Source organism: Myodes glareolus, chromosome 12 (genome assembly GCF_982192425.1).
Source record: "Myodes glareolus chromosome 12, mMyoGla1.1, whole genome shotgun sequence".
NCBI lineage: Eukaryota > Metazoa > Chordata > Mammalia > Rodentia > Cricetidae > Myodes > Myodes glareolus.
The window spans coordinates 17685047-17698576 of NC_142037.1; the positions used below are offsets into that span (position 1 = coordinate 17685047).

Sequence of the window (13530 nt, forward strand, 5' to 3'; positions counted from 1 at the left end):
ACAGTGCCAACCTTCCCCCCTCCATCCCCTGCTCCCGGCTTTGTACGTCTTGCACAGTAGAAAGCCACAGAAAAGAGGAGCTTGGGGCCGGGCTATGCATCATCCATAGCTACTCCTTACTCCCCTGGTCTGTTCTGAGGCCTTCAGACAGCGAGCAAAGGCAGGTGCAGAGGGGGTGGTTTAGGACCTGTGATGGACATCCACAGCCAGAGGCTGCTGTGAAGAGAGTGTGTTTGTCTGTGTGTGTGTGTGTGTGTGTGTGTGTGTGCGCGCGCGCGCGCGCGCGCGCGCGCGCGCGCGCGCGCATGCGCGCACAACCCAATCTCCTGAGATGCTCTGTATCTCTCTTCAGTTTCTTGAGGTCTTGGAAGGATAGACACCTGCCTTTATGAGGGCCTTTTAATGCAACTTCAGCGGAGTAAATAACCAGCAAATGGAGAGAGGGCTCTTGGCGTCCCACCGCCTGCTTGTCCTAAGTCAGCAATTATGGGAGACATGAGAAGCTTTGCTCCCAGCCCTCAGGGATGGAGGCAGGAGGCCTGTTGTGAGTTCAAGGCTAGTCAGGGCTATACGGTGAGGTCCAGATCAGCCTGAGCTACATGGTGAGACCCAGCCTCTCTCTCTCTCCCACGGAAGTCACCTTCTCCAGCTGCCAGCATCACATGTTTAGTAGGAAGCGTCACAGAGACCTGCCGGGACCCGCTTACTCCGGGAAAGCCTGAGACCTTCCTGGAGGAAAGGCCTGAGACTTGTGCTGTTCCCCGAGAAGATGCCTCCTCTGCCTCGGGAAGTGAGCATTGAGGATGTCGGCAGACCCAACTAGCTGCCACCCCCCCGCCCCGCCCCGATATAGTCTACCCTTTGGGTATCCACATCCTGCTTCTGACCCAAGCTCCTCTTCTCCCTCTTCCTGGTCTCCACTCATCCAGTCCCGTTGTCCACTTTCCTCTTGCTAATCCCACAGGCTCATTCTTGGGACTGAAGAGTTGGTGGTGGGCATGGGGACAGCCATTATCCTTCTGCTCCTCCAATGGAACAGTCCTAACACTCCTATCTCCTCAGAGATAAAGTGGGTACTTCTAAGAAAGCATGAGCTGGGACCAGAGGGCTTAGATTGCTTCCACCCTCGGCACAGAGGAAACTCTGTCCAGAAGGCCGAGCGCAGAAACAGAAGCAGGCCCCTCCTTTACAAAATAAAGTGTTTATTATGAAATTAGAGATGGAGGCCCCTCCCCTTCCTCCCTTTCCCCTCTTCCCCAGCTGCCTCCCCTTTCTCTCCCCTCTCCCTTCCCTTGGGGCCTAAGAAGCACACACAATGCCCAGAGCTGGGATGCCCAGGGCAGGCTGACAGCTGGGCAGAGCTCCAGGGAGGTGGCCAGCGGGGGAAGCTCTTGCCCCAGGAGGTGAGCTGGCTCCCTTCTTCCTTCTGCTGGAAGCCAGCGGAGCCAGAATGAGGCCAGGAGTGATGGATGGAACCATGCGGGCAGGTCTATGAGGAATGGAGAGTTGGTTTAGAAGCAGGACTGGAGGAGCATCAATGGTGTCCCCTCCCTCCCCATGTAGTCCATGGACAACAACAATAACCTGGAACAGAGCATCTCCTGCAGTAGGGTGGGGCAGCAGTGGCTGGAAGGTTCTCTTGCTTTTGGGATGGATTAACAGGAAACAAAGAAACAGAACCAACAACAAACAAACCAAAAAGCCAGGGACTTACGGAGAAGGGAGGAGGAACATGTGGGTAGGAGACAGAGAGCATGTGTGTGGGCAAGGGAGACAGTCTGAGCGATTGGAATTACTAGACAAAAACAGCCACAGAGTCACAGTGAGAACAGAGGTTGGGTCAGTTATAAAACCCAACCCCCGACAGTGGAGAATCACAGACAGGGATCTCTGGAGAAACACACAGACCGACTGAGGAGAGGGAGGTAAAAGGGAGGGTACCCGGGGCAAGGAAGGAGGGACAGACACATGGGGCCCCTGGGCTTCCCCGCCTGCCTGGACCCCGTGGGGCTCACTCAGAGGGCCTCTGCGGGCTGCCCCACCGCAGTGCAGCGAGCCACAGGGCCAGGGCCGGCCTCAGGGGGCCGGGGGCTCCTTGGCCCCATACAGCTCAGCCAGGGTGCGGAAGAGTGGGCCCCAGTCATCCATTGGCTCGGTGGGGCCGGGGACACCACCAGCTTCGCTGCCGGAGCCCAGGGAGCTGAGCGAGCCGCAGGAGGAGCCTCGGCCTTCATAGCCATACACCTGTACCGAGTCGTACGGGGGCACACTGGGGTCCTCGTCCGCCTCGTGCAGCCGCAGCGCCAGCAACTGTGCCACATCGGCGGGGCCGGGTGGCCTGGGCTGGCGTGGCGCTCGGGTCCGCGGAAGCACGTCGCGGCGCACCGGCGGCCCTGCTGCTGGAGGAGCAGCTCCGTCTGGGTTCTGCAAGGCTGTGATGTCAAAGGCCTCGGTATCCTCCTCTCCACCACCCTCGTCATCATAGGTGATAATGTTCTCCCGGACATCCTCCTCCTCCAGTACCATCAATGCTTCCTGCTTCTGCCGCCTCAGGGCCACGAAGAGCACCACCAGGGCTGCACAAGAGCACACAAGCCACCGAGCCAGCTGGTTCCCGTGAGGGGCCAGGTGAAAGCCCAGGCGGTGTGGCCAGAGACTGCAAGCCCTAGATCTGACATTTGGCAAAGGTTGCTTTGATTCTTGCCTTAACCCTTTATTTGCTTTGCATGAATTTATGTGGAAAAAGTTTTATCTCCTTAGTGTTTGAAAGATTAAAATAAAACATTCATGATGTGCCCGGCACCACACTTGACACCGAAGAGCTCTTTACCTATATAAGGCTGGTTACTATCACGGATATGAGACAAAACGTTCTCTTGGACCTGTCGGATAGTAGAAAATCCTGGCCCAAGGGGGTCATTCATGCCCTCTGTCTAGACCTGCTTTCTCCCTCCCCACAGAACAGGCCTAGATACCACATCTTGTCCCATGGTGGCCTGACTCACCAAGTAGGGTGCCCATGCAGGTAACAATGGCAAGCAGGGCACCAGTGCTGAGACCAGTAGGTGAGAGCTGAGCCTCGGGCCAGCAGGATGCCATGGAGCCATCCGGCCGGCAGCGACACACGCTGATAGTGACCGTGGCAGTGCTGCTTAAGGCTGGCTGTCCCCAATCCCAAAGTTCTATAGGAACCAAGTAGGGGGCCTGGCGGGGTGGAGCAGGGCGGGAAGGCAGCAGCAGGCTGGCAGAGCCATCTGTGGGAAAAGAAAGGTGGTTGGGGTATCTTCCTGGAGGGCTGGTCCAGCCCATACGGCCAGCTTCCCAAGCAAGGCTTATATAAGAGCTAACAAATAACTGTAAATGCACACCTACCTTCTGTTGGGCAGATGGTTCCACAGGTGGGGGAGGGGCAGTCAGGCTGGGCCAGGGGTGTGGGAGGGAGAGGAAGGAGACAGGCATGGGTGTGGTTGCGGAAGGCCACCCACCTCGGTTGTCCCTGACTGTAAAGTTGGCATCAGGGCCCACAGGACCTTGAAGGGAGACTTGGCTACTGTTGCCAACTTCGTCTCTGTCTAGAGCCCGGATGACCTGAATCAACTGGGAGGAAGAGGAAAGCCCTTTCAGTGGAAGGGCTGCTGGAGGCCTTGGGACCACAACCCATCTACGTCGGCTGCTTACCTGGCCAGGGGCTGCAGAATCACACACAAACATGTCATAGGGCTCAGCCAGATGGGGAGCATTGTCATTTTCATCCAGGGTCTGGATGGCCACTTGCACACGGGAGGATTGTGCAGAGCTATCTGAAGCCAGAATACCAACATATGTACATCATACATGCACATACAGCATACACGGTTTAGAGGCATAGATGCAACACAGCATGCACACAGAACAACATGAGATAACTTGTGACACAGGAGCAGCAAACCATGTTAAAGTGGGAGGAACTATACAAATGCCTATGTGTTCACATAGTCAGATATGTTTATTATACAATAACATGCAACAAATATTCAAAACTGATAATGCACACACAGCAACTCATGCAAGATAAACACAGCATATGCATAAATAGAAGTAGAAAAGTAAGTAGAAAGCACACACAAGGTGTGCAGATATAAACCATGGAACATATACAGTCATACTGGAGATATAGTAGGTGAGTGTTAAAGACAAATCAAACACACACAAAGCAGATATGAACAGTGAATGTAGCATTAACCCCCATCCAACCCTGGCCCAGAGACAGACAGACACACACACACACACCGTCACAAGTCTGGGAAGCTGTCCTACAGCAATTTGTATCACTGAGAGTTGACCTTTGTGGTCTATGGGTGCGGAGCTTAGGCCCCACCCTGCGTGTCTCCTCCCCATCATCTTACTTTGTTTCTCTCGTCAGGGTCATTTAAGAGAGAAGGCTGAGTGAACTGAGCTTCTCAATTCCTCTCACCTTTCTCCAAGGATGGGGAGAGCTGGCTGGTCGTCGTGAAAGGGGCTGAGGTCACAGGTTGGGGCAGGACAGGCTATATTGGCTGCCTGGCCCTAAGGTCTGGGGTAACTAGACACGGAATGATGTGGGGTCCAGTCTTTCACTGCAGTAAGGGCTGTGAGCTCCTAGCCAATACCAGGGTGGAGGTAAGAACGGGATTTGGCAAGAGTACGAGAAAACAGCGGACAGACACACAGAGCTACCTAGAAACAAGCAACCAGACACAGTGCAGTAATGTATGTAACACACACTCACACACATAAAGTCGTCTCTACAGATATGCATGCAGCTACAGATACTACTGCCAGAGAGACCACAGCCGCACAGACGGACAAGTACAAAAATATATATTCAACACCCGTGAAAAGCAGGAAGTCAGAGAAGATAACAGCTCACCCTGCAAACTGACTGGCTCAGATTCCTCTGCCATTTATGTTCTATGTGAGTTTGGGAAGTCACTTAACTTCTCTTTATATGAGTTTCCTCACTTGAGAACAGGGAACTAATCATATATCCCTAATCAAATTGTGATGATTAAATGAGTCGATCCATTGTTGGTACTTAAAATAGTACCTAATAGACAATAAGCAATAACTCCTCCATCCACAATTACTCACGTATACAAAGTATTATCTATAGCTACTTGTGTACACCACTATACACATTCAATCACAAGCACAAATACCATAAACATAATAATATAATTCTATGCAAACACTAAAGTGTGAGCACATATATCATTATAGACATGTGGTCACAAGTACATGTGTGTATATGTACATATATATAAATATATATATTCACATTTAAGGGTCTCGTGTACTTCCGGTTGCTCTTGAACGGACTGTCCTGCCTTAGGCTCTCTAGTGCTGAGATTACAGGTATGTCCATACAGTTGTATACTTCACACATATGAATTATATCCATTTCTGAGTACAGGACCATATGTACATATACAGCTTTGTTGACATGTGCTGACATCAATATACACAGTCATAATGCTGATGTATATTCAGAAACAGCAGGAATGCAAGCAATGGGGTATAAGGTGCTACTTACAGAAGGCTGAGGGGTTTTCCTGTCTCCCCAGGGCAGAGACCTGAATCAGGTGCTGCTGACGGTAGTGGAAGCACCAGAGAGGCTGCACACATGGGGCCGGCATGCTTCCCCTACGTCAGTGTGTGGGGGCAAGTCCCTGCAAACTTCCTAGAAGGCCTCCCTATTGGGGGCTGCTGACACACTCCCACATAGTCCCTTTCTGAGCAGCGTGTTAGCACACAGGCTGGGAGGTATAGTTCTGGGGTTAAGCAAATCACTGAGGCAAAAGTGTCAGGTGGGGAGTCTATGTAAGTAGACCCTCTATGCCAGTCTGAGGGTGCCCATTTCAGGAGGAGGCTCCAGGCTGAGGGTCACTACCCCTCCCCACCCACATTCAGGGATGGCTCCCTGCCAGAACAATGCTGTTTTCTCAGGGCCCAGGCCTCCTCACCCAGCTCTGTGGCCAGCACGGTGAGGTTGTGCCAGACACAAGCCTCGCGGTCCAGGAGCACTGCTGTTCGGATAGTGCCATCTTCGGGCTCAATGGAGAAGCAACGCTCTGGATCCGAGTAGGGGAGGATGGAGTATCTAGGGGAAATGGGACTGATCTGGGAGCCACCACCTCTCCCTGGTCCCCTTCTCTCCCCTCTGCTGGTCTTGTTGAGCCGAGCTGTACCAGCCACTCAGGGTCATCGGTCAGGCTGGAGTTCCCTGGGAAGCCCTAAGAGTTAGGGGACTGGACTGGATAGGCGTGGTAGACAAGGAGAAACACTACACGTGTTTCAGACTTGGAGGCTCTGTTCTGGGAACCCAGGGACCTGTGTTTCATCCCTGGTCTGCCTCAGACCAGCTGTGTGACCTTGGGGAAACCATTTGACCTTGTTTAATCAACTGCAAAATGGGAATGACATCAGAACCCCTGCCTCACAGGGCTGTGTCAGGGATGCTGGTCTGGAGGGTGGAAGCGTGGTTCACGAGGGGGACCATGCCACATCTGGAAATTCACTGTCATTCACATGGCCTCGAAAACAACTGGCGATGATGATACCTACTTCATAGGAACATTGTGGGAACTAAATGCCATGGACTGAGCAAAAGGTGAAGTGCTTGATCAACAGAGACTCCATTAGCTTGTAGGGCCACTAGGAGGTGCCACTCCAAGAAGTGGGTAGAGAGCAGGGCTGTGGTCACTGAGGCCCTCCAGCCTTCCCCTAGCACCCAGGCCTGCCCACCAGCAAGCTGGTACAGGAAGCGAGACCTTGGCTAAGGGATATGATTTGCCGTAAAGATGCCACATCCCGGGACTAGCCACCTCAGTGGTCCTTTCAGGAAGTCTTGTCCCTCCCCAGCTCGCGGTCCAGCTAACCTGATTGGACTGGCCGGGGAGTCCAGGTCACTGGCCGAGACCTGGCCCACCAGGGTGCCAGGAGCTTTGTTCTCAGGAACTATCAGGTGGTAGGTGGCCTGGGTGAAGACAGGGGGCTCCGGGGCATCCTGCACGGCCACTCGCACTGAGGCCACGTCCTTGAAGGGACCCCGCCGCAGGTAGGCTGGGTCGATGAGTGTGTTGGTGGCTTCTACGCGGAAGGTGTAGGAGCGGCGGGTCTCGAAGTCCAGGGGCTGTGATGAGGGGAGACAGAGAATGATGCATTGGGAACTGGGGTGGGCCCACCTCACAGGTGCAGTCTCTTCACCCTGTGCATCTAGTGCCCTGGAGAGGTGTGGCCTCAGAGGTCACAGTGGGTGAACCCTGCAGAGCGGCTCTAAGCTCCACTGTAGACCTGTTAAGTAACCTTGAGAAGCTCATTTTCCCTACTAGCTTTCAGAGCTGCATCTAAAAGGTACGCTCAGTATGACCTCCAACCTCCAAGCTCGAACACAGGGGTCCTAAGGAACGCTCCAGGAAAACTAGTTAAAAGTTGGCCAGTGGGTGGGGGAGGAGCGAGGTGAAAATGAGCCTGCACTTTTGTTTGTTTCTTGGTACTGGGGACGAAATCTCAGCCTCTGGGGCATGCTAGGCAAGCTCCTACCAATGAGCTTTCCGCCCCCAGCCGAGTCTGTGGGTATCAACAGACTGAAGGCTAACCTTCCGGACAGTAAGGAGCCCGTCCTGACCCTGGGAGTCAGTGCTGATGCTGAAGGCCTCTGATCCTTCCCCATCCAGGATGCTGTATGCCATCAGGGCATTGTCCCCCAGGTCTGGGTCCTGGGCCTTAAGCCGGCCCACCAGGGTTCCAGGTCCAGCTGTCTCCACCACAGAGAACTGGTATAGACCTTAGAGGAACAAGGAGGAAGAGGTGTTCTTAGAGATTCGCTAGCCCTCCTGCCCCTCCCCCTGCAAGTCCCAGGGTCTGGCTGGGGTGGGACTGGGGACTGATGGCTTCCCCAGAAGCAGGAGGGCAGGGCAATCAAAGGATTGTCTGGGCACCGAATGGCCCTCTTACTCTGAGGGAACTTGGGGGGGTTGTCGTTGACATCACTGAGGGTGACTGTTACTGTAGTACTGCCCGACAGCCCCCCCATGTGGCCACCCATATCCTTGGCTTGGATCACCACCAAGAACTCCTCCTGGGTCTCCCGGTCCATGTTGGGGATGGCTGTACGAATCACTCCTAAGGGAGAGACACTGGGTCAGGGGTGTTCATCCCCATGGCTGCCCCACAAGCTTCCTGGGTCCATTCTCACCAGTCTGGGGGTCCACAGAGAAGAAAGGCAGTCCATCCAGCACAGTGTACACCAGTTTGGCGCTGTTCCCGTAGCTAGGATCATCAGCATCGTGAGCGGTCACCTGGATCACGGACGTCCCTGTGGGAGATTCCCGTTTCCCATTCAGCCGCAGCAAGGCCAGGAAAGGAGAGTGGAGTGAGGGCGCCCAGATGTGAAGAAGGCTGAGTTAGAGAGGTTCTAGCGTAGACAACAACAGGGCAAGAGGGGGTGCAAGAGCTCCAGGAAAGCTGGGGCATTCAGAGCTGGGGTGCTCACCAACGTTAGACATCTCGGGCACTGTGGCATGATAGGGCCCAAGGGGAAACACAGGTGGATTGTCATTGATGTCTTGCACTTTGATGATGAACTCTGACGGAGGCTCCAGGGGGCGGTTAGAGGCGCGGTCCACAGCTTGGGCCAGTAGAACATACTGCGCTTTCTCCTCCCGGTCCAGGCTCTTGGTCACGTGGATATTGCCCGTGGCCTCATCGATCACAAATACAGTGCCTGCCCCCTCCCCAGTCAGCAGGTACTTGGTGCGGCCCTCACCCCGGTCAACATCTGAGTGCAGCTGTAAGGGTCAGAGAAAATGGCAGAAATCTCCGAGTGCAGAGCCACGGGTTAGAGTCTAGGTTTGGGTTGAATGTTAGGAAGGCTAGGGGACCAAGGTCATTGCAGAGTGCTGAAGGTACAGGGCAGGGCCTGACAGACTAGCTACAGTACACGTGGGAACGGTCGATCCTTACCTTGCCGATAAGGACAGGCTCTGGACCAGAATACTCCTCAATGACAAAGAACTGGTTCCAGACCCAGCTCCTCCGGGTCCGCGGCAGTGCAGGACCTGTGTGTCCCCGGGACCCTGCCCAGGCTGGGACTGGAGCTGCCAGGCGCCCCACGCAGCCCCAGCCACCCAGCCAGGCCAACAGGAGCCTCACAAGGCCCCACATGTTTGTAATCCAGCCAGGGCTCTTGTTCACTGGCCCCAGGTGCTGCAGCTGGGCAGGGCCAGGTGGCCCATGAGCTGGTTGGGGAAGACGTGTTGAGGCTACCCCATGGATCCACACCTGTAGGACAGGTAGCTGCTCAGGATCAAGGAAGTCTAAACCCTACTCCTCTCCCAAATTAGACACTGAAGCCCAGATCTCTGAGAAACCAGACATCCACTGACCAAAACCCAGCCCAAGACAGGCAACAGGATCCTCCCACCTAGCTCCGCCTGGATTCACCTCCAGCCCTCCAAGCCCATAAACCTCTAGTCAGTCAGCTCTCGAAAGCTGGGGAGGAAAAAGCAGAGGGGATGGATGCTAAAGGGACTTGGAATTTCAAATCCTGTCCTGTTCTACCTTGGCACACAGCTAGGCTACTAGAGAAGGTAGGTGGGCTAACAGAGAAAGGGATTAACATTAAGAGGTTGTATTCATTGACATGCAGCCTTCCTTATCCATAGGGTCAGGCTGAACGATAAGGAGTGCGTCCCAAGTCAGGCTGGGACTTAGAACACCCCCCACCTATCCAGACTGTCCCCAGCCCAGTCTGCCAGCTGCAGTCTTTAAGGGGAACTGGTCTAACAGAGCAGAGTGGGGTAGAGGTGGAAGGATTGGGAGCAGGGCTGCAGGCAAGGAGACTGAGAGATGAGGTGGAGGCTGACCCAGGGGCCAGCGACAGTGGGGCTCAGGGCTCTGAATCCAGAAACAGGGATGATCATGATCGGGCAGACAGGGAGACCAGATGGGAAAGACAAGAGAGAGAGAGAGAGAGAGAGAGAGAGAGAGAGAGAGAGAGAGGGCAAGAGAGAAGCAAAGGAAGCAGCCTTGGTATCTGAGAGGTAGCAAGGAGTCCTTAGGTACTAGGCATGGGAACTGGAAGGGGCAGAGGAGCGTTCAGGCTATGTGTGTGTGTGTGTGTGTGTGTGTGTGAGATCAGGCCTCGGGAACTTCATTCTGGTAGAGTAAGCTACCAGGAGCAGTAGAGGGAGGGAGGGGCTGCGGGAAAGGAGCTAGAGAGAGAGGACCCTTCCCATTTCTCTCCCTCCTCTAGAAGGGGCCCACGGTCAGGTGCCCCTCCTCCTCCCCTAGAGCAGACACACACCTGACAGGCCGTTTGTTCCCAAGAGAAAAGAAGCCAGAGGGCAGCAGGGGACCAGGGAGGCAGGCGGGACGAAGAGAGAAGGAAGGAAACAAGAGGAGTGGGAAAGAGGATAGCAAGAGAAGAGAGGAGAGGAGGCAAAGGAAAGGAACGGGAGAGGAAAGGAGAGCGGGAAAGGGAAAAGAGAAAGGCAGAGGAAGAAAAAGGCAGAAGAGATGGGAAGAGACAGGACAAGAGGGAGAGGGAAGGGGCAGAGAGGCGGAAGGGTGAAGAGAAATCAGGAGAGGCAAAAAGGAGAGGTGTGTGGGAAGGGAGAGAGCAGAGCGCGGGAGAACCGAGCCGGTACGGCTCGCAGCCAGAGCGCACTGCAAGCTGCGGGCCCCCCACTGCCCCCGCCAGGATTCCGACCCAGCAGGCGCCCTTACCTGGTACTGCCGAGGGGCTCGGGACTGCGAGCAACGCGCCGCCCGCCTCCGTCGCTGGCTCCCGGGGGCGCAGCCCCAAGCGGATCCAAGCCGGCGCCGCGGCTCTGCTGCAGGTCTGAGCGGCCCCGGCGAGAACAAGGGAGCGAGACGGAGGGGGCGGGGGAAGGAGGCTCCGCCTGCGAAGGAGAGGCGGCTCGCGCGGGAGAGGAGAGCCCTGCCTCCGACCCTCCCCGGCCAGTCCCCGCCCCCGCGGCTCCCAGGCTGCGGGGCGCATACAGATGTGGGGCCGCTACTGGGCCGGCCCGCAGCGCGGCAGGGTACACACACGGGCAGGACGGCCAGGCTATTGCGAGGGCCCTAAGCACGAATGGCCAGCACAGCACCTGCGGAGGCACACCATGAGGTGGGGCTCCGGGAAAGCACTGCGGGAGACCCGGCTTCTCGCTCTGGGTCGGGGTGCGACGGCAAGGCTGCTGCCTCGGGTTCTTATGCAGATCACAACAGAGAATTGAGTCGGCTAGGGTGAGCTTAAGGACGCGGAGGCAGCGGGGGGTCTAGGGAGGTCGCCAGGGACAGGGCACGACATCAGTGGGGAGAGAATCTTTTAGGGAAGCTCTTTGCAAGGATCTACTCTTGCTTGCGCCCCCTGGTGGCACTTGTGGGAAACATTTTGACCAAATGCCTAATTGTGCAGGGGACTGGGGTGGCGGACCCCGCCAGTTGTTGGGGCCCTACAAAGGAAACAGGGCACACTTTCCCAGAATGAAAAAGACTAATAGAGCCAAGGCGGGGATGAGGATTCTGGCGGCTGTTCCAGAAGAGTGCAGAAGCCCACCATGCTCAGAGCCATTCAACCCCTTTCACCCAAACCCCAAGGAAAGGCACTCAAATACTAGTTAAAACTAAGTCAGATTTTTATTTTCCATAGACCACATCATTTAATAATAAAAAAAATAAAAATAAAAATTGAACAAAAGGAAAAGGTGGATATAAAGTGGAACCAGAGGGCAAGAGGCTGCAGAGCAACAGAGACTGGGAACTGCAGGGGCCCTGGGACTCAGGAGGACGCTGATTCAGCTCATAGGTGACCCAGTCCCGGCCCCGGCTGTTCCCAAGAGGCTGTGCGTGAGTACCCAAGGGAGGTGGAAAGCAGAACGGAGGGAAAATAAAAGGTCTGGGGCACTTGGCTATTCCCACTTCTGGCCAAACCCTTCCCTCCATAACCTAGCTCTTCCCTCTCAACACTTAATGGGAAGAAAGGAGAGGGCTAAGTTCCAAGAGATAGGTTGGGGAGAGATTGCCACTGCTCCATTTGGTATGTGGGGATGGGTGGCAGTTATAGTTCAGCACTGAGCAATGGTGTGAGACCCTTGGTTCCAGGGTGGTGGTGATTGTACCTATCCCTCTGTGGCCTTTAACCTCCCCGGGCAGAGTGGCAGGTACCTGCAGCTCTCCTAGTTTTTCTCAGCTAGCGGCGCCCACCCCGGTCCCGTACAGGTGTGCTTCGACTCCGGCTTCTGCTGTGGCGCTTGGTGTCTCTGCGATCCCTCTCCCTGCCTCGGTCTCGATCTCTTTCCCTATCCCGATCTCGGTCGCCCCGATCCCTCTCTCTCTCCCTGTCCCTTTCTCTCTCCCTGCTGTGCTCTCTTCGCTTCTCCCGTTCTAGCTGTCGGTTCCGTTCTCGCTCGGCTTCCTTCTCCCGCTCCTTCTGCTCTTCTTCCTCTCGTTCCTTCCGCCGCTTCTCCCGTTCCTTGGCCCGTTCAGCCTGCTCTGCCTCCTTCTGAACAATCTGTAGTCAGGCAGGAAGGGCAGAGACAAAGTGCATCACAGTCCTGCCTGAATTGGTCTCACTTTGTGTAGCTTGCCCCAGTACCTGAATTCCTAGCTCAGGGTCACTCACTGTCAGTTTTGCTGTTAAATAGGAAAAGAGCAGGCATGGGGGATGAGCTGTGCACCCCCCCCCCCAATCCATGCGGGGCCAGCACCATCCATGTGCCGTCTCTTTGGTATTTCCCTAGCTTCCATCAGTCTAGATGCAAACAAACCTAAGTAGCATTAAGCCCAAAAATTCTCCCGAATTTTGATTCACATTAAGGGGTCAGCAAGACAGCTCACTGTATTAAAGTCCTTGTTAAAGCCTGACAATGTAGTTTACCCCTGAAACCCATAAAGGTGGTACGAGAACCAATCCCACAAAACTGTTTTCTGAGCACCACCTGAGCACCACGGCAAGCACACCCCTTCCACACACACACACACTAACAGAATGCTTTAAAGTCTCACGGAAAGCAGTTCTAGATACCGGAAAAAGCAGAAGACTTGTATAAAGAGGACCTTATAAAACATGCATTTCTCAGCTAATCAATTAAGTTCCAAGAAGTGTGGGTAACACAGCCAGCTTCTTGACACCCACAAGCTCTATCTAGTTCCTGCCTTTATGGCCACCTTCACTTTCTCTACAGCACCCTCAGTGGCTCGCTCTCTTCATCCTCATATCGTTTCTCTCTTCTCTCCCCCCTCTCTCCCAAACAGATTCTCTGTGTAGCCCTGGCTGTTAGTGGCTGTTTCTCAGGGTCAGCTCCCCACAGCTCTCCTTGCCCACCCTCCTACGTCAATGCCAGGCCCGCTCACTCCAGTCACACCCGTCCCCGGGCACAGCAACCACTCACCTGGCTCTCAGTCAGCGGGAGCCAGTAGATGCAGGGAGCTGCCTTAGTCTTCCGGAAAAGGTCATCCAGCAACTTGGCAGGTGGCTCCTCCTGAGCCTTTTCTGTGTGGGAGGAA

General features: G+C 54.9%; 2 protein-coding genes across 9 annotated transcripts in view; both read right to left on the reverse strand.

Moving 5' to 3' along the window:
• Positions 1-1182: 1182 nt before the first annotated feature.
• Positions 1183-10887, reverse strand: Cdh24 (cadherin 24). Its single transcript, XM_048444909.3, has 13 exons — positions 10747-10887; positions 8983-9300; positions 8513-8807; positions 8216-8335; positions 7975-8142; positions 7617-7804; positions 6897-7150; positions 5982-6118; positions 3679-3800; positions 3486-3597; positions 3006-3254; positions 1585-2576; positions 1183-1489 (listed from the first exon to the last, which is right to left on the reverse strand). Exons 2-12 carry the CDS (start codon positions 9181-9183, stop codon positions 2077-2079), a joined length of 2346 nt encoding a protein of 781 aa, XP_048300866.3. The 5' UTR covers positions 9184-9300; positions 10747-10887; the 3' UTR covers positions 1183-1489; positions 1585-2076.
• A 755-nt stretch (positions 10888-11642) lies between these two features.
• Positions 11643-13530, reverse strand: part of Acin1 (apoptotic chromatin condensation inducer 1) — a 43825-nt gene continuing 41937 nt past the window's right edge. For all 8 annotated transcript variants that reach the window (XM_085698516.2, XM_085698515.2, XM_048444845.2 and 5 more), the window contains 2 exons: positions 13416-13516; positions 11643-12535 (listed from right to left, as the gene is read on the reverse strand). In XM_085698516.2, the coding sequence (XP_085554642.2) occupies positions 12215-12535; positions 13416-13516 (422 nt within the window). In that variant the 3' untranslated portion in view covers positions 11643-12214. The remainder of the gene's footprint in view (positions 12536-13415; positions 13517-13530) is intronic.